At 38.0% G+C, this 22,891-nt stretch overlaps 1 protein-coding gene across 1 annotated transcript; it reads left to right on the top strand.

Annotated features, from left to right (window-relative positions):
- Positions 1–1,753: 1,753 nt before the first annotated feature.
- Positions 1,754–22,104, top strand: LOC116254403 (O-fucosyltransferase 2-like). The gene is made up of 10 exons (XM_031629785.2): positions 1,754–2,188; positions 3,423–3,512; positions 3,676–3,775; positions 4,391–4,452; positions 5,778–5,866; positions 13,625–13,745; positions 13,846–13,989; positions 19,287–19,624; positions 20,202–20,442; positions 21,376–22,104. Exons 1-10 carry the CDS (start codon positions 1,808–1,810, stop codon positions 21,682–21,684), a joined length of 1,875 nt encoding a protein of 624 aa, XP_031485645.1. The 5' UTR covers positions 1,754–1,807; the 3' UTR covers positions 21,685–22,104.
- Positions 22,105–22,891: the final 787 nt, after the last annotated feature.

Below are 22,891 nucleotides of genomic sequence, written 5' to 3'. Positions count from 1 at the left end.
TTTAAAGTTATTAAATTGGAATGTATTAGCAAAATGGGTTCCAGTGTTAGGACAACAAATGATAAATCATCCATATTAATTGGTTTTCTGTCTAGAATGCTGGTAAAATACATAGCCTTAAATTGCTCCATCTAGAACCTCATTATCTATGAATACTACCGGTGGTCTGCAAGCTAGTTACATTGGATAACAAAAGGCCCCTCACTTGCACCCACAAAACAACAAAGATAATGCATTGCCGAATTCCTACAAATAGTTAACTCCAATAACAAAAATAAATATGTAAAACGCTAATAAAAACCCCTTTTGTTTGTCAATAAAAACTACATTAGTGATAATTGTTGGAGACAATAGGCCATAAATCTGACAATGAAAAAGGTTGATGACAAAGAAATCACAAGTAACATATAACAAACATAAATATGTAAAAGACTAATAAAAACCCCTTTTATTTGTCAATAAAACCTACACTAGTGATAATTGTTGGAGACAATAGGCAATAAATAGAACAATAAAAAAGGTTGATGACAAAGAAATCACAAGTAACATCACATTGACATAACATTATCGATATTTTAGATCACAATAAAAGTGACATTCTATAATGAAAATGATCAATGCATTATTGAGACATGCTATTTGCAAATAAATTGTTCATGGTCTCAAACTAGTTGTTGTGCTCTCTTACAATTGCCGCCGACCCGATGACTTTTTCCTTCTATGCTCTCTTGAAACTATAAATCCATCATTTTCCTCCTCCAACTGCATGTTCTCATCCACATCTTGCTCATCTTCTTTATCTTCAACATACTCATCTCCTTCATATTAATCTTCTTCATCACCTGAGCGCACGACAAAATTTTCAGTTGTATTATTTTTTCGTTACTCTTCTCTTCATCTGCCTCTAGATTCTACTTTTTTTCCCCTTCTAGTGCAAAGTTTCATCCGCCTATCTTTGCCCCTTCTGTAATTGAAAGAAAATATTTTTGTGGCGGCCATTCACCTGCATAGTAACCCATTGCTTTTAGATTGTGATGACAATTCATCCATGGCTAGAGACTGTTTGACCCCTTCCCTAGGAGCACATTTTCTTAGTTTCACCTGGATTACTTCTTAGTGACATGCCATGTGCATCCGGTGGTACTCAACATGTACAATAGTCCTTTATGGAATATTATCCAGCTTCTAACCATGGCACTCATTATCAATGCCTGCATCTTCTAACTTTTCTCGCTTTTGTGCTGTTTTGAATGATTCTTCTTCGTTTTAGCCGGCCAGGGGTATTTTATCGTCTCTTTTACTCTCATTGCCTTCACTATAGAATTAGGTTGTTAACAGTTGCAAAATCAACATGTGCAAGTGGGCAGCAGGAAAATTTCACGAAGTTACCAACAGAAATGTCTTTGTTGTGTCCAATAAAAATCCTTCAATGAGTTGCATGAGAAACTTTTCCTCATTGCTAGTGGTATTCTCGTCTCACTTTTGGTGCTCTACTCTGCTGCATCACTCGAATGAGGCTACAGGGAAACTCAAGAGGCCACGGTGGTTCGAATGGTTGAGGATAAAATTGACCTTCAAACATAAGTGGAACCGTCCTTGAACGGGTTTCGGTGAGGAAGAGCAGGCTTGGTCTTCACATTTGCTAGTTGAGGTCAGGCTTGCGGGTCCCAATCTCCGGGGCCCACCACTTTTACAGTTAGTTTTAGTCCGGGGATAGTCCCAGGGACCTCATTATACAATCTTGTTCCTTTTTTATATCCGGTCGCCTTCTTAGAAAAACGAAGGTGCTCGATTGCCTCCTTACACCATGGTTGAATCGGAGGATGACGAGTCTTCTTCGCACGAGTTCACTAGGGTTCCCTCCTCGATCTACGCCGGATCCATCTCAACGACGCCGATAACTTGGCAGTCGTCTCTTGGGGCTTCAATTGCCGCCCGGTCAGATAACCCAAGGACAAGGGTCTTCGACGACGCCGGAACGGGAGGGAGATGGAGCTTCTGGCAAGGAAATGGGGGTCTGATCCTGGGGACCAACCCCACGAGGAAGAAGCTGCACCCAAGGACGAGGCGATTTCGGGGAATGATTGCGCTGTTAGGTCTTATCGCGGTGTTCTTGTTGATGAATTGGTGGTTTCTGTCGGGCGTCGAAGATGAGGACAGACTCCCCAGTCCGGTTTTTCTGTTTGAGGTATGCGCATCTCTGCGCGAATTCAAAAAGAAATATTTTTTGGTCGGGCTTCCAAAGGGAGCTTTGCATGATGCTGAACTGTGTCTCTTAATTCATCCGTATGCTTTTTTTATGATTTATGCTGAACTCGCGTAGGTGACTGCATTCTTTCCATGCCTAGGTGATTGCAACTGCTTTGTACATAGTTGGATCTAGTTATTGCCAACAAATATAAGGAAAGCTAGAAGAAGCAATTTGTCTTAATGTCACTGGCGTGTAAAAATATGTAGTAAATATGCTTTTCCAGAACGAAAATACTCAATGCAAGTAGCCCATTACCCATAGTCCATATAAAATTTTGACTTGTTCCGAATTCTTCTCACGATTTACATAAATAAACTTGTACAGGATTTCATTCTGGATACGGCTGGATCTTGGGTAGGTTCCATAGTAACTAAGCAATAAATAGACCGAATGCAAGGTAACCGTCTTAAGTTGGGACGGATTTGACGTGCAGTTCGGAACCAATTGAATCATAGATGGGCTCCGACTTGCAGAGTGCTCGAGGAGGATCTGAAGTGTTTCAAGCTACTAAACGTGTTGTATAAATATGTGATTCCGTTGCTTACTTCAGATCGCACGGTGCTCTGGCTTTCGTTTGCAAAAACTAAGGCGGCCTCATTGCATGGCAGTCCTGCTGTGATTTCAACGATTTATAAGTTGTTTAAGAGGCTTAATCGTTCGAGCGTGCTGGAAATATGGGACATGAAAATTATACCATAGCTTGGTGACGCACATGAAACAATCTGTTCAGCACAAACAGGCATGTCAACACTAAAACAGGAAATAAGCTAGACTACCCAAATTTACCAGCAACATTATATGACAAATATACAGCCTTACACGTTAAGTGGAGTTGGAAGGTGGTTTTTCCTTCAAAAATATGAAGTACGATAAAGTAATTCTTTTATGTCTACCTAATATGACTTGGGAAAGTAAGCTTGTTAAATCCAGGACTTGCTTGCTCTGATAAAGCATAAATCTGACCACCAGAAATGGGAATTCTGAGACCATCCAAAAGCTGTGAAACTTAATCGACTAACTTAAATGTTACATCAAAAACTATTGTTCAAACTGAATGTTACAACTCAAAATACAGCAAAAATGTATTATCTCATCTTTTAAACTCTGTAATCCAAATGTCTGTCATATTTATAACTGATTAGAAATTCAATGGTCTGTCTCATATTTCTAGGGCGAATGGAAGAAGTTTACAAAAGGAAAGGACCATCAGAGGTTTATGTATCCTAGACTTTTGGGATTAGCTGCCCATGCATTGGCTGAGGTACAGGTTATGTTGCCCATTTTACTTGCAAAATGTGCATGTGCATACGTTTACTTCTTGGTTTATTAAGCATAATAAATCTTCACTGCTTTATGGCTTGTGATCACATTATCTTTGCTTATTGGTCTGCTAGATTTCCTAAAATTCTTTGTCTTACCCTTAGGGAGTTGGAAGTCATGAACCTGAAGACCTGTGGCAGGAGACTTTTCTTTCTTCATCTGCTTGGAAACCTTGTTCAGATAAAGATGATTGGAAACAGTGTGGTACATAATCTTGTTAGTTTTTTGGTCCCTTCTTATTCCTATATAGATTATGCACTTTTACTGTAAGTGTGCACTACAGAAAGCCTCAGTCATTTCTTCCGAACTGTTATCTCACTTGAGTCTCATCTTGATATGCATCTGCTTTTTGGTTGCACACTATTCTAAAGAATCACTTTCTTCAACAGACAAACCCATATGCCAGTATTGTCACTTGTAAGTTTGTATATTGTTTGATATAGGTTTTAAGGTTTGGTTGGTCTTTGAATCCCCCATCCACTTCCAACTTAGAAAAGGTTTAACTGAAACAAAAAGTTCACATTGGGTTGAATTTTTGTTGAAAATGATTCTCAAAGTGAATAAAGGTTGTTCAATCCCATTTGTCAAAAGTTACCTGAAGGTGGTAAGGTCATTCTACTTTGAGTAATCTTCTTCTTCTTTTTTTTCCTCTTTTTAGACCTTTAAAGGAAACAAGAGAAATAGGAAAGTAGTATGTTTATGAAACCCACCCAATGCATGAGTAGGCGACAGATTGACCAGGGTTACTTGGCTTGCTGTTCTTATTGTGCTGATGCTGAACTGAGGTGGAACCTTATTGACCATTTGCTACTGTTGCAGAGCAAACAAATGGATACATTATTGTAAGTGCAAATGGTGGGATCAACCAGCAGAGAGTTGCTGTAAGTAATGTTCCTGCCGTTGCTTCCTTCTATGTATTTCTTTTAAGAATATATGCTATTATAGGGCTTTCACATTTTTTTATGCAACTGTTGATAGTTCAGCGTGTACTAATATATAGTATATTATATGTAATCTTCGAATTTTTAGTTATTGCACCATAACCTCTGTTACATTGTCCTACTAACATAGCCATGGTAAAATCAACCAGATACTGAGGTGTCAGTTCTAAATTGGGTGTGTCTTATAATTGCGCTGTTGCATAACCAGTAAAATGGAAGTTATATCTTACGGTGCATATGAAATAATCAGAATTTATTTTTTAATGAAAAGAACTTGATGTTATGAACTTATGCTATTTTATGATATGTTGTGTTATCCCTATTGTGTTTGGTCCAATCAATATGGTTGCCATAGACATTTTACAACATTGCAAGTGCCGAAATTTTTCATATTTCCTCCATTCTGGCTAGCATTTCTACACCTGTTTTCAGAGATCAGAGAATCAAAGTGAAAAAAAAATGCATACAAAAATTGTAATTGCTTGTTCGCATCTCCGTGCAAGATATGAACAAACTGTTCTGATACATATTTTTTTTGTGCTAACGAATCATTGAGAGCATGGTCAATGAGGGACCAGTTGTGGCTTCGACCTTACAAAAAACTCAGGGTAGTTTAACTTGCACTTGCCTACTAATTTGTCAAAATTGAAAGTCTTACACAAGTTGTTCAAGGACCTGAGAAGACTAATTGGGGCTGTGAAGACTAATTAGGACTTGGTAGTTCAAGTTAATTGACTATAAACAAATAACGCATATATTGACATGGAAAAGGATGCAGAAGCATAACACAATATATATATATATATATATATATATACACACACACACACACACACACACACACACACAAAGGATGCACATATAAATTTATGGGATGGGAATTAGATGGATGGCCAGTGACTAGGCTGACTAATTGACTAGTCTAACCAAATCGCTCATTTCAAAAAGAGATTGGTTCATAACTGACTGAAAGGGCATTATGATTGCTGATTTTTCCTTGCCGCTGGATGGAGTGTGGGCTCCAGTCATTTTTTATGCTAATGCAAATGTTAGGATTTTTGTTTTGACATCCCTCTTGCTATTCCTTTTTCTGTTTAGCTTTTCAGCAGGGTCACTTTGTATATCTTTGGCATCACTTCTCTTAATGCCTTCTAGGCATTCACTTTGAGTCTTGCACCTAGGCTTATTTTGTCTGCTTTCACACATGATTATACTAGTCCATATTTGTGAACAAATGTGTTGTGTTTTATGTGCATGAAATGCAGGTCTGTAATGCTGTTGCTGTTGCTCATTTACTCAATGCAACTCTAGTTGTTCCAAAATTTCTTTTCAATAGTGTTTGGAGAGATGAAAGGTGAATTTTACACATTTGTACATATTATGTTGTGTCAATTTAAAATACATTGTATGATTACTAATGGATTTGATTCCTATAAGTTTCAACATTTATTTAAAGACTTGTTGAACAGGAAGATGGTATGCAACCAGCTGACCTAAAAAATAGTATATTTTGTTGGCAGGCCTGGGAATTGATTTGCCATTTCCCTGGTGGAGCTGGATCCTTATTTTTTTAAGTTTTGTAATGAAATGATTTATTGTGAGAAACTCTAGAACTGATCACCGTAGAAAGTTTAGTAGGAAGGAAGAGAATAGAGTTGGGAACCATGCCTCACAACTGCACTTGTTGTGGGTAGAATCAATTGATTAAAAAATTTTTGTCGGATGAAATGTTGATCAATCTCAATATGTTTAGTTTTGCTATGCTGAATGGGGTTAAGAGAAATTTGAAGAGCACTTTAGTTGTTGATTAGCAATAAACAACATCATATAGACTCATTAAGCTCTGCAGTAGTGGCAGACATTGCCCTGTATTTAGCCTCTATACTTTTTCTAGCAACTGCCTTTCGTTTCCTCCTGCTCTAAGATACAAAGTTTGGCCCAATGAAAGCATGATATCCTGACACTAATTTTTGATCATCTGGATATCCAACCTAGTTTGCGTCTGTGTAAATCAATAAACCATGACAAGATTGAAAGTCGTACTTTGAGTATAAAGAAGACCATCACCAGTAGTGCCTTTCAAATATCTAAGGATTCTTTTAACTGCTTCCATGTAGCCTGCCTTTAGAGCGTGCATAAACTGAGAGACTTGATTGATGGCATAAGTAATATCATAACAAATAAATGTTAGGCAATGTAGCATCCCCACAATGCTACAATACCTTGTGGGATCGTGATAATTATCCCCATCTTGTTGACTTAACTTGTGATTTAAAACACTGGGAGTAGCAAGGGGTTTACAATCTTGCATTTCAGCCTTCTGTACAAGATCTAAGGTATATTTGTGCTGATTTAAGCGAAGAGTTCCATCATCCACTCAACTCCAAGAAAGTACCGTAGTTCACCATGATCCTTCATCTTAAACTGCCGACTCAAGATATCCTTAGTTGTTTGGATATGAGTTGGACTATTCCTGGTAATAATGGTATTATGAATATATGTCAACAAAATATAATGGTATCTTTACCTCAAAATATAAAAAGGGAATGGTCAAGTTGAGAATGTCGAAGCCCATGCTTCTGAATTTATAATAAAAAACTCTCAAACCAAGAACTAGATGCTCGCCTCAAACCATATATAGCTCTCTGCAACTAACAAGCATATTCCTTAGGGTCTCCTTCATGATATCCTAGGAGCTGCTCCATATACACCTCTTCTTTTAGTCATCCTGATAAATTCTTCTTGACAATGAAAACATATAATCTTCTTGTTGCCTTTATCCTCATAATTTCAATTAAAGTGAGGAGGCCTATAAGTTCTCATATGAGCGTCGGGTTTTGAGGTAGCAAGAACACTTTCATTCTTATCTTTAGAAAAATTGAGTCTATTTTCTTCCATTTGAAGCTCCGCTATGGCTTCATTTATAGATGACACTTTATGTCTATGGAGCAAAATAGTTTTGACTCCATCATATTCCGGTCTAAGACCAAGAATGAATTTATAAAGTTTTTCCTTTTGGATTTATTTTTCCCTTACTCCAATGTCTCTTGGATCATACTATTCGGGTTCAAATAAGGCAAGTTCATCTCATAATTGTTCCATTTCTCCAACATATTCCTTTATAGACTTATCCTCTTGTTGGAGACTTGCAATCTTCATTTGAAGATTGCACATGTAAGCCACATCTTTCATAGTGTGGAATTTCCAAGCTTCATGAGCAAAATTATGCTTTGCTATTTGGCCCATAGTAGTAGTATCGACACAAGCAATAATCTTGTCATGTCCTCTTCCACTCTTCCCATTTTCTCTCATATTCATTCATAACCTTATCTTTTTCTACTCCATCTAGTTCTTAGGCTTTTTCATCTATGGTTTTGGTTATGACTAATTATGGTTCACTTTTAGAACCATCAACAAGTCCCCATAAACCTTTACTTCCAATGAAATGTTCCATAGTTTTTGCCCAAGAAACATAATTTGATGAAGTAAGTTTAGGGAGAGGAGTAGAAGAAGTTCTATCATCCATAATGTGTACCTTGTAAGATGAAGTTGATGTAGCCAGAAGAGTAGTGTCAAAACAGCTCTCAACGTTTGTGAAAAATCTACGAAATCAGCCACCACAAAACAGCAAGAGGGTAGCTCCAAAAATATGAAGAGCTTGCTGCCACGAGGGAAGATATTACTAGGAAAACAGTCACAACTTTGGCAGCCACGAAAGCTTGATAAGATGTGCTCAATCCCATCACGTAGATCACTTTAAAGCCTCAAGAAGTAATTTGATGAAGTAAGTTTAGGGAGAGGAGTAGAAGAAGTTCTATCATCCATAATGTGTACCTTGTAAGATGAAGTTGATGTAGCCACAAGAGTAGTGTCAAAACAGCTCTCAACGTTTGTGAAAAATCTACGAAATCAGTCACCACAAAACAGTAAGAGGGTAGCTCCAAAAATATGAAGAGCTTGCTGCCACGAGGGAAGATATTACTCGGAAAACAGTCACAACTTTGGCAGCCACGGAAGCTTGACAAGATGTGCTCAATCCCATCACGTAGATCACTTTAAAGCCTCAAGAAGTAATTTCCAAGAGCCAGCAAAAGGAAAAAAACAACACCTTCTTGAGTTAAAACGCAGTTAGCAATATATCGAACACTTGGAGTGCTTCACAACTTCAAAGAAAGAGCACGTGCTGAAAACTTCAAACCTTGAAGGACAGCAAGACGAAGAGCTAAAACGTGGCTCTGATACCATGTAAATCAGACCCAAACTTGTCAAGACAAATGCTTCAAGAGAAACACTCTTGAAGCTTCCAATAACTTCAATAAGTAACACACACAAAGAACCTCAAACTTGAGGAGAAGAAGAATGTATTAATCTTGACAAAGTATACAAGAAGAGGCTAAAAAGCCATAATCTAACAAGGGTCCCAAGTGCCCTATTTATAGAAGAAATAAAAAAGGAGGAAGAGGAAGTGGCTGTTGGAGCTCCCAACGGCTAGAAATCTAGCCGTTGGGAACTCCCAACAGCTACTTCCTTTGTAAAATAAAAAATGAAAAAGTTCAGATAAAGGCACGAAAAATAAAGAAAAAATAAATACAAAAAGTCCTATGTATGCACACATATATTTATATATGCAAATCATACATCAAACTGCTAGGAGTTTAAGATATATGGTAGTAGATATCAAAACATGTATGTATACTTACATTATAAATTCTTACACTCCGCCGGTGGCTGATGTGACTTTATGGCGACCTCTTCTCTCTCCCATCTCTTCCCACCTTTTTTCTTCCTCTATCCTTCCTTTCTCTCTTCTCTCTGCTGATCGGGAGATAGTGGAGCAGCGTGAAAGGGGAACCTAATCACACGTGAGAGGTATGTGTGATTAGGTTCCCAACGTGGATGTAGTGGAGTGTGAGCAACTGCGTGGGAGTTGCGTTGGCAAGTTCTAAGTCAAATCTGGGCTCGTGGAAGAGTCGCTGCACATGGACCACATTCTTATCGGGGTTTTTTTTTTTGGCTGATTGTGGAAAAGTAGTTGCAAGTTGGGTATACTCTTATCAGATTGATTGTTTTTCTTATATGCATATGTGGATTCTAGTAAGCAATGATATGAAGCCTAATGCGTGGGAGTTTGGTGGACTGATTTACTGAACATTGAACAACAAGTTCATAGATTTTTTTTAAGTGCTTTGTTGATGCTAAAAAGTTCTGCTGCCTAGATCCTTTCAAGTTGATTGCTGTGATTGATGGACTGATTGACGGAAGAAAAAGTTGATAGATGTTTTTTTTAAGGACTTTTATTGATGCTGAAAAAACTTTGTTGCCTAAATCCTCTCAAGACCCAGCAAAGTTCATTGGGATGCAGCATTAATGGTGGTCAAATATTTGAAATTGTCTTCAAGTAAATGACTTTTATTCACAAAAGGCAAGACCTTGAAACTGGAAGCCTACAATAATGCTGACTATGCCGGCTCAATCGAAGACAGGAAGTCTACCACAGGATTCTGTGTATTTGTGGGAGGCAACCTTATATCCTAGAGAAGCAAACAACAAAGTGTGTTGTCAAGATCTAGTGCAGAATCTGAGTACAGGGCTATGACTCAAACTACTATTGAAATGACTTGGGCTAAGTCGATGTTGACTACCTGTGGTAGACTTCCTGTCTTCGCATGTTGTGTAGCTTAACAACATCTCTAGCAAAAAATGGGGTAGCCAAACCACAATGAAATATGTCACAGCCGGCAGCCTTAGAGAGAGAAAATCTTCTTATTAACTAACCCTAATCTCAATAATAAATAGTTTAGGGCGGCGGTAGAGACTTACAAATAACATCAACCAAAAATAGAGAAATCTTTAAAGAGAACTCTTAACGATTAAATATTGCAAAGAACAACAAAGTTGTTAAGCTACACAACATGCCAACCTTATATCCTAGAGAAGCAAACAACAAAGTGTGTTGTCAAGATCTAGTGCAGAATCTGAGTACAGGGCTATGACTCAAACTACTATTGAAATGACTTGGGCTAAGTCCATGCTATCTAGCCTAAGTGTGTCAATTCTTCTTCTCATGAGGATGTATTGTGACAATAGAGCAGCCACATACATTGCAAACTGTAGAAACACGAACCACAAGGAGAGAACAGAGAAAGAACACACGATATACGTGGAAAACCTCTGAAAGAGGTGAAAAACCACGGGGAAGCTCTGACCTAGGGGCAAACCGCAACCCTAGGAGAGAGAAAATAATATTCACTTAACTTAACAATTACACGTAAGTGAAGAATATATAGGAGGGAGAGAAAGAGTGCCGCCTAGGATACCGAGCCAGCCTCGGTACACGTGCCCCATAGGACCAGGTCCAGATATGGACCCGGTTCCCCATTACAATATATTTTAACACAAACAATCTAGTGTTCGATGAGAGAACTAAACATATTGAAGTGGATTGCCATTACATTCAGGACCTTGTTCAAGGAGGAACCATAGCCATCATTCATGTATCATCTGAAGATCAAACTGCAACTGTCTTCACCAAAGCTCTTCCTATTGGTGATTTCTTTAGATGTTGTGACAACCTGAGTATGATTAATATGTATGCTCTAGCTTGAGGGGGAGTGTTGAATTAGAAGACTTTAAGTTTCTAGGTGGTTCTTTGCAATATTTAATCGTTAAGAGTTCTCTTTAAAGATTTCTTTATTTTTGGTTGATGTTATTTGTAAGTCTCTACCGCCGCCCTAAACTATTTATTATTGAGATTAGGGTTAGTTAATAAGAAGATTTTCTCTCTCTAAGGCTGCCGGCTGTGACATATTTCATTGTGGTTTGGCTACCCCATTTTTTGCTAGAGATGTTGTTAAGCTACACAACATGCCAAGATGAATTATAAGTGATCATGATCCCTTATTTCTAAATAGCTTTTGGCAAAATTGTTTTGCTTTGCAGGGAACCACACTCAAATTAAGTACAACTTACCATCCACAAATGGATTATCAAATGGAAGTGGAGAGTTCGCATATGACACTGCCACTCATTTGCCCACCACTATGTCTCCCTTCATGATGGTGTATGGCAGGCCGCCTCTGGACTTATGTCGATTCCATCCTCATGCTAAACAACTAGACTTCCAATTACTTAGTGGAGATATAGTGTTAGAAGTCATGGCAGACTGGAGGCGCACAAATCTCATGGTGCAATAACACAACAAACATCATCAAGGTTTTTAATATCAAGTGGGGGACTGAATTTATCTTAAGAATTTTCGAGGAAGATACAGTGCTGAAAAGTAGGGGTATGTAAACTTTTTGCAAGACAAGTCACACAGACTCTTCTATTTACTGCTGCACCAGAGTCGCGTTGAGTCGGGTGCGCACCGGACATGGGTGGGGCTCTGACTCGCACCCGAGCCTAGTCAACACGAGTCGGATGCAGTCAGCCACTCCAGACTATATGTGTCCACTTCTGGCACGCACCCAACTCGCGACAAACTCGAGTCGGGTGCAGTCAACCTGCATCCGGTCTAAATCTGTCCCATTTTTTGGTATTATTGTTGTATACATTTTGGCATTTTATTTTAGATGCTTGTTCAATTGTTCTTGAATCTACTATAAAAGTTTCAAAGTTCAACTAACAAATATATATTGTCAGTCATGTACATATGCAGCTGTGCATATATAATTTGCAACTGATATAGTGATATATTGTCATGTTATAAACTTAGAATATATAATATAAGCTTTTTTATATATGCATTATGCAGCCGACCAGCTATGGTTAGTGTTGTTCTTTTGAAGTTTTAATTTCAAAATTTCAATTTCTGCTTCTATGATTCTATCAATTTTTTATGTTTTATGTTAGAGTGTTAGTATGTCATATTACTAAATCACTATATATAATATATTATATATAATATATGTTGTTTTGATATTTTCCTATGCAATACAATTATGCAAGTATGTTATATACATTAATAACTAAATTGTAATAATAATATATACATGCTTATTCTGTTATATATATAATAAATTAATAATAATCATAATAATAAAATATCCTCGCCGCACCGCCGCACCTAAATTTTTTGGGATGTGCTGCTCCGGCACCCGCCGACACCCACACTCGCACTTGCACTCTGCACTCATGTGACATAGTTTGCAAGGTGGGCCCCTTCCAAGTCTTGAAAAGAATCGGATGGATTGCCTAAGGTATCAACTTCCTAAGAACTCCACCATTCAACCAGTATTTTATATTTGTGGCTGAAACCCTGCTATCGAGGTAATCTTCCACCACTGTTCCCTACTCCGCTCTCCTCCACCCCTTGGAATATGCTCTTTCTATTTCGAAGCCTATGGCAGAGGGCTATATGAGGGTCATGAAAGTCTATAACGTAGTGGTTAGTGGAGTGGAAGGTGAGGCACACTAGGCTACATGGGAAGATTCCATCCAATTGCAGCAGCAATTCCCATTTTCCTGGCTAACCCTATTGAGAGTGTGTGAGTATTCTGCAATCCTCCTTTTCCTTCTTGCAGGTGTAGGAGAAGGTGAAGCAGAAGGTAGCAGCCTCTACCCACAACACACCTATATTCTGACAACCTTGATAAAAAAGGGGTCTTTTCTGCAAGATGTTCCTTGTGTTGGTTGGGGTTGTGTGAATAAGGTGTGCCTTATGCAATTTATAAATGAGCTCCTTTTATTTAACAATTTCAAAGCCATACTTGGGGTCAAGAGCTGTGGCCACTTCTTATGGCAAGTTTTAATGCTTTGTGTGTTGTTACAATGGGATGGACTGTAATTTCATATAGGCATCTCAACATTGTTGACAACTGATTATGGTTAGGTTAATGGTTGTCTAATGGAAGGATCAAGGATTGTAGACAAAGGTTTTAGATGCTTTTACAAAACCCAGATAAGACAGGTTTTTTCTGTTTTCCAAATCTGTCATAGATATGACCATATTGGGTAAAGAGCTTTAAAGAAAAAAATTTATTGAAGAGCACTTTATCACATGATTATGTTCTGCTTTTCTTCATTCTTGTTTCTGTCAATCTGAGATCCTCGTCCTTGCTTTACATTTGACGTTTTGGTGTAAAATAAGATGACAAGTTTGATATTTTCTCAGCAAATTTGGGGATATCTATCAGGAGGAATTTTTCATTAACTACCTGAAGGATGATATTAGAATCGTGAAGGAACTTCCAGAGGAACTTCAGTCACTAGACTTACGGGCAATTGGTAGCATAGTAAGTGTGAAGCTTGATATCTTTTGTATGATTACCCTTTGTACTAAGTGCTACCTTGTTCTAGTTTTATCTTATTTTACAACTAAACCTTTTTGATCAGGTGACTGATTCAGATATTAAGAAAGAGGCCAAGCCAAGTTTCTTCTTGAAAAGAATTTTGCCTATTCTTCTACAGAATCGTGTAGTTCATTTTGTGGGTTTTGCTCACCGCTTGGCATTTGATCCAGTTCCTGTTAAATTGCAGGTATTTTGACAACTTATATGATCTATGATATTTCTAAGTGACCTCATGTGTCACTTTCTTTTCTTTTCTGGCATGTATGAGCTTTGAGTTTAGCTTTCATTTGCATCTCTGTGTGTGCCATGTACTTCATGTGTTCATATAAGGCTTAATTGTCTTTCGTTTATGTGAAAGTAAACATTTTCATCCAGCAAGTGCCTTACATGATCCATTCACATGGTTGTTTCTCAAAAGGGTTCCGGGAAGTGATTCTATAGCATCTGATGTTTAGGGCCCTTATGGATGGCATGTCTTGAACCTAAGGTTTCACAAGTAGAAACTTAGTTTTGGAACTAGGTTTTTGAAAAAAAAAAAAAGAAAAAAAGAAAAAAAGAAAAAAAAAACTAGGTTTGTTTGTTTGGACGGCAATTGAAAACCTGGTTTTCACTATGTGTGATCCAGTTTTTTTTCAGATGCCAGTAACCAGGTTTTGAGGAGATATAATAAACTTGTTGACTAGGAGAAAAAACTTGTCTAGATCCAAATTCAAACAGGTAGTTGAATAATTGAAATACAAATTCAAAGGAAAAACTAAAATCCAAATTGAAATGCAAAAAGTGTTGAATCTAAATCTGGATTCTTAATCAAATCATGGCATGCCTAAAGATTCTCTGCACATATCAACAACATTTGGAGTCACTAACTTTGGATGTGTTGATAAATTGAAAATCACAAAAGGTTTCCACAGAAAACTAGTAAATTGGTGCTATGCTGGATACAAATTTTTTGTATTAAGCTAGTGGCATCATAAACTATGTTAAACTGCCGAGCGAATCAATATGGGGCTTATACCCTTAGCATATGTCAACATATCAACAACAACCAAACTCTTGCATGGAAGTGGTGAATAGTGCAGTCCCTTAAAACCATCAGATTCAAATGGTGCTAGAGGAAGAAGGCTAATTTCTACTTCAATAAATAATGGACTACAATAGAACATCAAGTTGAAGAGTGTTTAATTGTAACCATCTACAATTCGAGTTTAAGTCCATTGACACAAAATTTTCTTCTAACTAATGAACAGTAGCAACCAAAATCCCACCTTAACATTTGGAATATCATATCTTTATCAGTTTTGTGCACTGCTGCACCGGTAGTTTTTGCTTTCAGTAATGTTCTAGATTTCCTTTTCCTTTATTTCTTCTTTTTTCCTTCTGGCAAAAGATGCTGTGCTGCATCAGATGAAGGAGGCTCAGTGTATGTCTGAACATGACTTATTGACATTCTAAAAAGAAGCCTAAGGACCATTGTCAACAAATTTTAGCATATACCAGTTCTTTGCCACAATAACTTTCATTTAGAAGTCAACAAATTGAAAAGCAGGATTAGGGAAAGAAAACTAACATATTTATGTGTTTAGTTTAGCAGCATCACTAAAATATTCAATAATGCTGGTTTTTCTTGTCAAACCATGTTTGGTAAGAAAAAATCAAGTGTTGTGGCAAAAGAAAACCACATTGGGAGTGATCAAGAGGAGATGTCTGAAAATCACATTGGAAAACCACCTCTGATAGCTTATGAAACCATGCCTGAGGAGTGAGGACTCCGTTTGAGTCCATATATAGCCTTATTGAGTCTGCACACCTTGTGACACTTTCCCTAAATCTCAAACTCAGGAGGTTGCTGCATGTAGATAGTTTTAGAGAGATCCCATACAACAAGACATTCTTCACATCGAGATGATAGAGAGCCCAATCACTAAAACCACTATACCTGCTGCTTTTTTCTTTATGAATAAGGAGTGATCGAGAGGAGATCTTTAAAAACCACACTGGGAAACCACTTCTGACAGCTTATGAAACCACGCCCGACGACTTTGTTTGAGTCCATATATAGCCTTATTGAATCTGCACACCTTGTGAGTCTGTGACACTTTCCCTAAATCTCAAACTCAGAGGTTGCTGCATATAAATAGTTTCAAAGAGATCCCCATACATAAAAATATCCTTCACATTGAGCTGGTAGAGAGTCCAATCATGTTGAACATCTACAGATCTTATGAGCCTAATGGTCCTTAACCTCACCATTGGAGAGAAGGTCTCAAAAAAGTCTACTCCATTGGTTTGGGTATAACCTTTTGCAACCAGGATGACCTCATACCTCTCAATAGAGCCATCAAAATGATATTTGATGGTAAAGATCCACTTGGATCCCACTACATCACACTGTGGAGGGGGCTCCACTACCTCCCATGTCTCTCGTGAAATCAATGGATCCATCTCTTCCTACATAGCCTATTTCCATTTGACGTCAAGTAACCCTTGGTGATCACTCATGGGAACAACTTGACCTGTCATACCCTAAGAAAACTGCAGTAAACTGTGACTCACATGATTAGTAGACACAAAATGAGATATGGGGTGCATCGTGTTTTGTCACTTCCTTTTTCAAAGAGCAATAGGTAGTTCATCGCTAAGGTATGGGTCATTAGCCCCAGGGTCAATAATGTTAGGGTTTCTTACATCCTGAGAAGACATCGATGGATGATCCAGAGTGGGGTCCTATCGGTGTGAGTAACCAGTGGATGGTCATTGAAACAATGATGATGGAGATGAACATGGAACAAACTCTAAAGGAACATTTGAAGAATAGGTAAGGCTACAAAGCTGGGCATCTCAAGGCAAGTGTCAACAGGCTGAAAGAAAAGTTGAGATTCGAAGAAAGTCACATCCGCATTGATAAACACTCTATGGGATGTAGGATCAAAGCATTTAAAACCTCTTTGGTTGCTGGGATATCCAATGAATACACATTTAATGGCCTATGCATAAAGTTCATCTCGTTTAGGGCCAAGGATATGCATGAAACCTGTATAGCCAAAGGCTTTTGGAGGAATTTGAAATAAAGGTCTATGAGGATAAATCAATTGAATTGGAATTTTATCGTCAATGGCTAAAGAGGGTAATTGATTGGTATGATAGCAAGCAGTCAGGATGACATCACCCCAAAAATATGCAAGCATATGAGTTTGCAGCATAATTGTTTGGGCTGTATTTAAGAGTTGTCGACATTTTCTTTCAGCAACTCCATTTTGTTGAGAGGTATGAGGGCAAGTGAATTGGGGGCATATTCCAAATTCTGAGTAAAATTTCATCAAACTCGAGGATTTAAATTTGAGTGCATTGTCAGTGCGAAGAGACTTGACAATGGAATCAAATGGGGTTTTTATTTCAATGATGAATCTTTTGAGAATACAAATGACCTCAGTCCTTTCCTCTAACAAAATGACCCAAGTAACTCTAGAGAAATAATCAACTAGAACAAGATAATACTGAAATTGAGACCTACTACCAACATGACTAGGCCCCCAGACATCAATATGAATAAGTTCAGACAGACGTTGACTAGAAGAACTCTAATTAACTGGAAAGCTACTTCTAGTATGTTTGCTTAATTGGCAAGCTTCACATTGAAAGGACTCTGAGGCTGAAATTTGTGGACGAATAATTGAGAGATGTCTCAACTTGAGATGCCATTGCTAAGAGGTTGGTTTCAAAAGACTAGAAGATGCTACACTACCCATGGGTGCCGACAGGAAGTAGGCACCCCCTTTCTCATGGCTGCCATCAATCATCTTCATAGTTTGTAAGTCTTGAAAAGAACATGAACCAGGGTAAAAAAATGACTACGTTGCAAATCAGTAGCTAATTGTTTCATAGATATAAGACTAATAGGGAACTCTGGTGTGAACAAAACTTGTTTAGTTGTATGGTCATCAAAAGGCTTCACATCACCACTTCCAATGATAGGAGTCGGCAAGTTTCATATATTGAGGCTGAGCAAACCGAACCATGTGAGGCAGTTCCAGTGGGTCGACCATGCCTTTCCCAACATCGGTCCTCCAAGTGCCCTTATTTTTCACAATAAGTGCACTGAAATCTCTCACGTCCAACAGAACCACGACCAGTGCCTCTTTCCCTAGCACCTGAGAAGGAGCCCTACGCACGGCCTCATCGGCCATCGCATGTCATGTTGTACCTTCTATACCTATGTCACATGGGTACTTCTATTTGGGTGAGGTACCTGTGTCAACACCGGTACGTTATAGGTGTGCCTTTGGACACAGCCAGGACAGGGTCAGACTTGTGTTCGGTGCAGTCAACACCCCTTTGGCTGTATTTGTCCTTTTCTGTAGCTTGGTCAATTTTGACTGAGTCCGTTTTTGTCCACTAATTCGTTTTTTTTCTTTAAACCATGTGTATATAAGATGAAAACTGCGATCTGACTGCACTTGTTCGGCAAGACTTTCTGGCAACCAGCGATTTTTCTGGCAATTTAGTTTTCTTTAATAGAATGTTTTATATTGTTTTGTTTGTTTATATATATATATATATATATATATATATATACACACACTACACACACACACACACACATAGATATATATACATATGTGTCCCCGCACCCAAATTTTTTGAAAGTGCTCTGCACCCATACCTGCATCTATCTGACATAGTTATATACCTACATGTGCACTCACATGCTATGTCACATGAATGCGGGGTGTCGGTGCCGGTGCCGGTGTGACGTATCCCAAAAAATTTGGGTGCAAGGGTGCAGCGAGGGTGTATATATATATAATATATTTATTTTATATATATAAATGTATCTATTCATAATATATATAATTTTAGCTTGTTTCTTAGCTTAATCAGTCTTTTCTTTTTACTTTTATTACTTTACATAAAGAAAGAAAGGGACAGGGAGAAGAGAAAAAAATAATAGAAAATATTTTGAACTTGCATAAGAAAGGACGCAGTTGGAGTGTGTGTCGGAGCTGCACCAGCACCAGTGTCGTGTCGACACGGGGTGTGGCCCCTTTCTTGAAGAGACCGTGTGACATAGCTCACATGTATGACATAGGTTGATAAATATCTAGAACGTTTCTGTTCCTAAAATATACTTAATGCTACTAATACATTTTTCATCAGCCCATTTGGCTGATATGCATCATATTGGCCCATCACTGAAAGGATATAGGCCAATATGAATTTTGATGATTTTCCTTTATTCTTTAATTAATAAATCAGTTTTTGATTTTTTTTTAATACAATAATAGTAAATAGGCCTATATGCGAAATTTGTATTTGCCGATACAGTTGAATGCACCATGTCAGCCAGCAAAACAATATGAGCCCGATGCCAATTCTGGTAACACCCGTATCTTCTGTCAGTCTTATTCTTTTGATATGAAAATCTTTTTGCTTTCTGCATTTTGTTTTATTTATTTGAATTTATTCTAATATATGACATCCAAATAGAGACTTCGATGCAGATGCAATTTCCATGCTCTAAAGTTTGCTCACAAAATCCAAGAAACAGGTGCTTTGCTAGTGAGAAGGATGCATCAACAGACATTAACACAAAGTGTTCTTGACGATAATCTGCTTGGTCACTTCCGGGCAAGTTCCACTAGGACAGGAGAAAAGTTTGTTCTTGGGGCAAGTTCCAAGTATCTGGCTATGCATCTTCGGTTTGAAATTGACATGGCAGCTTATTCTTTATGTGAGTTTGGTGGTGGTGCAGAGGAAAAAAAGGAGTTGGACACTTTCCGTGCAATCCATTTTCCTGCTCTCACACTCTTTGCAAATAGTACAGAGTAAGGAGAGAATCTTTCATATCCTCATATGCAAATTGTCAAAAATGATGTCGTCACATATTTAAGCACACACACACACACACACACAGACACACACACACAGAGAGAGAGAGAGAGAGAGAGAGAGAGAGAGAGAGAGAGAGATGCAACTGCAAGGAAGGTTTAGTTGGTAATGAACGGATGTCTTTATATATTTACATTGAGAGAGGGAGAGAGATGCAACTGAAAGGAAGGTTCAGAGTTGGTGACAAATGGCAATTGATATCTGTTATTCTCAATAGTGGAATGTGTGGCCTCTGCATATTAGAAAAGTATCATGAATTTTAAAATTATGTTCCCCAACTTTTAGATAAATCGACACTATAAATTTCTTGTCAGTCTTCTTTAAAGCTAAAAATTGAATTGTTTCTATTATGTTTACTATGATGCTGAAGATTCATTGGCTTTATATTGCAATGTTTTAGGTTCATTATAGCTAGTTAACATTTTATTCTTTAAAAAATAACATACATTTAAGCATCTTATTCTAAAAGATAGATGTACCCTGCGTGTCTGACATGATTCTTATATCATGTAGGATGCTTCCTGCTGGAACACTAAGATCTGAAGGGCTTTGCCCACTGACTCCTGAAGAAGCAGCAATTATGCTTGCAGCACTTGGGCTTAAACGAACAACACGAATATACTTAGCAGGTGCACGTATTTATGGTGGAATATCGAGGATGGTTGCGTTGACCAGTTTGTTTCCTAATTTAGTTACAAAAGAAGACCTGCTTTCTTCCAAAGAAATAGAGCCATTCAAAAACTTCTCTTCTCAGGTAATTCAATGACTGCTGGTTCCCACGCTTTCTCTGCCTTTGAAAATATGGATTTCATTGTCCAGAAACTTCTATTACCAAAATTTCATTGTTTTTAATGATGGTGTTCATGCATCTGACTAAGCATTAAAGATATAGCAATTTTCGATAGAAGTCGTCTTCTAGTCATTACCAGGTTGTGTTTAGGTAAATGTAGCTTCCACTGGATAAATAAAATAAATAAATCTAGGGCCTGCACTGTAGCCACAGGAAACACGGTTTTCTCAAAAAAATGTGTTAAAAACATTCAAAACTGGTCAGCTGAAAAAAGGGAAGAAAACAAGTTTTTTGTAAAAATGCAAAAAATGTGTTTTTTTTTCGTTTTTTTTTTCATTTTTTCCTTTTTCCATGTTTTCACGTTTTTGTCACATGTTTTATAGTTTTTAATTATCAGATTTTTTTTTTTTACATTTTGCGCATTTTATTTCTAGGATTTTGGCCACCTTCCTCTTTCTTGCATAAAGATTAATTGTTTTAAAATTTGCCAAGTTCCCTTTTTTTTTCCCAACAAAGTTAACTCTGCCATTTTATGCTTGAGAAAAACTTCATCATTTAAAAAAGGAAAACGATATTTTGTGGCTATGGTCTGCAGCTGCATGTATGTGACATAGTGGATAATGTTGTATTATGACTTATGAGTTGATATGATCCTTATTTTCTATTTTGTCCTTACAGTTATGAAATTGGATATAGTTCTCTAACTTTTGATTTGGATGCCATGCTTGGCTAATACTTAGGTAGCATCTAGGTGTTCCAATCTATAGTTTGCTTTTTTCTACCTGAAGTCCATAACCAACCAACTCTCCTGGACAAGTGGAGAAGTGTGGTTTGATTCATGATTTGTGCTTAATTCAAGCAATTTTCCAGTCTGATGATGTATTTTTGTTATTGCAGCTGGCAGCCTTGGACTTCATAGGATGTGCTGCTGCTGATTCATTTGTGATGACTGATCCAGGAAGTCAACTGTCTTCATTGGTTGCTGGTTACAGGGCATACTTTGGTGGTGGAAGGTTACCAACTATACGACCTAATAAACGTAGGCTAGCTGGTCTTTTGTTGAAAAATTCTACGATAGAGTGGGGCGAGTTCCAGGTTAGGGTGAAAAAGGCATTCAGAGAGAGTGAGAAGATTCAAGGAAGGCCAAAGGGAAGGAGTATCTATAGGCATCCTCGATCTCATGAATGCATGTGTAAGATGGGGTGATATGCTTTGTGGCTTCAAAATTTGGCTCGTCAGTGATTTTGCAGTCATCATCAGATGCTCATGATGCATGTATACAGTCTCAAATGCACGTAAAATGATGGATATAAACCGTGAGACCTTGTTGACCCTCACATTGAAGATCTCATGCCTGATCATGGACATAAGATTAAAAGGACATCCTGCATGTTTGTTTCTCAATTGCGGTGAGGAAATGTACATAATGATGCTTTTCCATTTGCATATGAAGAAACATGTACTTGATTCTCTTTGATTCGCTAGACCTCCTTTGCATATGCAAAGGTGGACTCAGATTCTTTCGAGCCCATGTACTTGCAAAAAAGTAACAAATATATCCAATTTCATTTTTATTAAATGAAATTCATGCTGTTTCTGTTAGATAAAGCTAACATATTGTAGTTTGGGCTCTAATGTTGAAGATTGTTTGTCTTGTTGAAAGTGTTCTTCTCTTTTTCTAGTTTATGACTTGCTTAGATGAGATCTCTACACACAAGGTTTTCTTGTTCCAGCATTAACTTCATTTGATGGGAGGAATATAAATGCAAGAGAGAGGAACTGTTTCCCTGTGCTTGAGTCTACTTTGTGTTATGTTTGTTCACTTGTAATGGAGCACCCTCCCACCGGCCCTAGTGCATATTGGGGATTTTGTGTTTTGAGTGGTCGACATTTGAATCCTATGTAAGCGGCTTCGGCCCTAGTGCAAAGACTAGCTGGTCCTTGTGATGAATGCAATCTATGCTCATTACAAGTGTCTCCTTCCATTTCATTGCGTCCTTCCATTTTCGCATGCACTCATTGTTTTCAAGTTATCTACGTAGTCTTTTGCCCCTTAAAGTTTACGATAGACAGACAATCATCATGCCGCGCGAGCCGAAGGAAGTAAGCTCATGACAACTGGTATCAGCGCTAGAGTGAACATATGGCACGTTAAGTCGGTGTCAAGCTAACCAATGACTAGATGCTATCTGCGATAGTATGGTTGGAGACGAGACAAGTTCTTTAGCGGAGGGAGTACAGATTCGTCAACAAAAGAAGCATGCGACTAGTGGGACCTATGGAGCAATGGAAGCTAGGTTGGCTGCAATCAAGACGACCATTGCCTCCATGAGTTATTTGATGATCAAAACTACTCGGAGCTTCGAGGAATACAACATTGGGACTAAATTTAGACCAGGTGAACTCTCACTTG

This window comes from Nymphaea colorata, chromosome 1, assembly GCF_008831285.2.
Source record: "Nymphaea colorata isolate Beijing-Zhang1983 chromosome 1, ASM883128v2, whole genome shotgun sequence".
Classification (NCBI taxonomy): domain Eukaryota; kingdom Viridiplantae; phylum Streptophyta; class Magnoliopsida; order Nymphaeales; family Nymphaeaceae; genus Nymphaea; species Nymphaea colorata.
Note: the sequence above shows the minus strand (reverse complement) of the source record. Positions and strands in the feature narration are given on the sequence as shown.

What these genes read in the sequence shown, in the direction of transcription:
- LOC116254403 (XM_031629785.2), top strand. Translation starts at nt 1,808, where the DNA reads ATGGTTGAATCGGAGGATGACGAGTCTTCTTCGCACGAGTTCACTAGG. An exon ending in TCAACCAGCAGAGAGTTGCT is followed by an intron (nt 4,453 to 5,777) that starts GTAAGTAATGTT and finishes CATGAAATGCAG; the next exon opens with GTCTGTAATGCTGTTGCTGT. An exon ending in AGTGTTTGGAGAGATGAAAG is followed by an intron (nt 5,867 to 13,624) that starts GTGAATTTTACA and finishes ATATTTTCTCAG; the next exon opens with CAAATTTGGGGATATCTATC.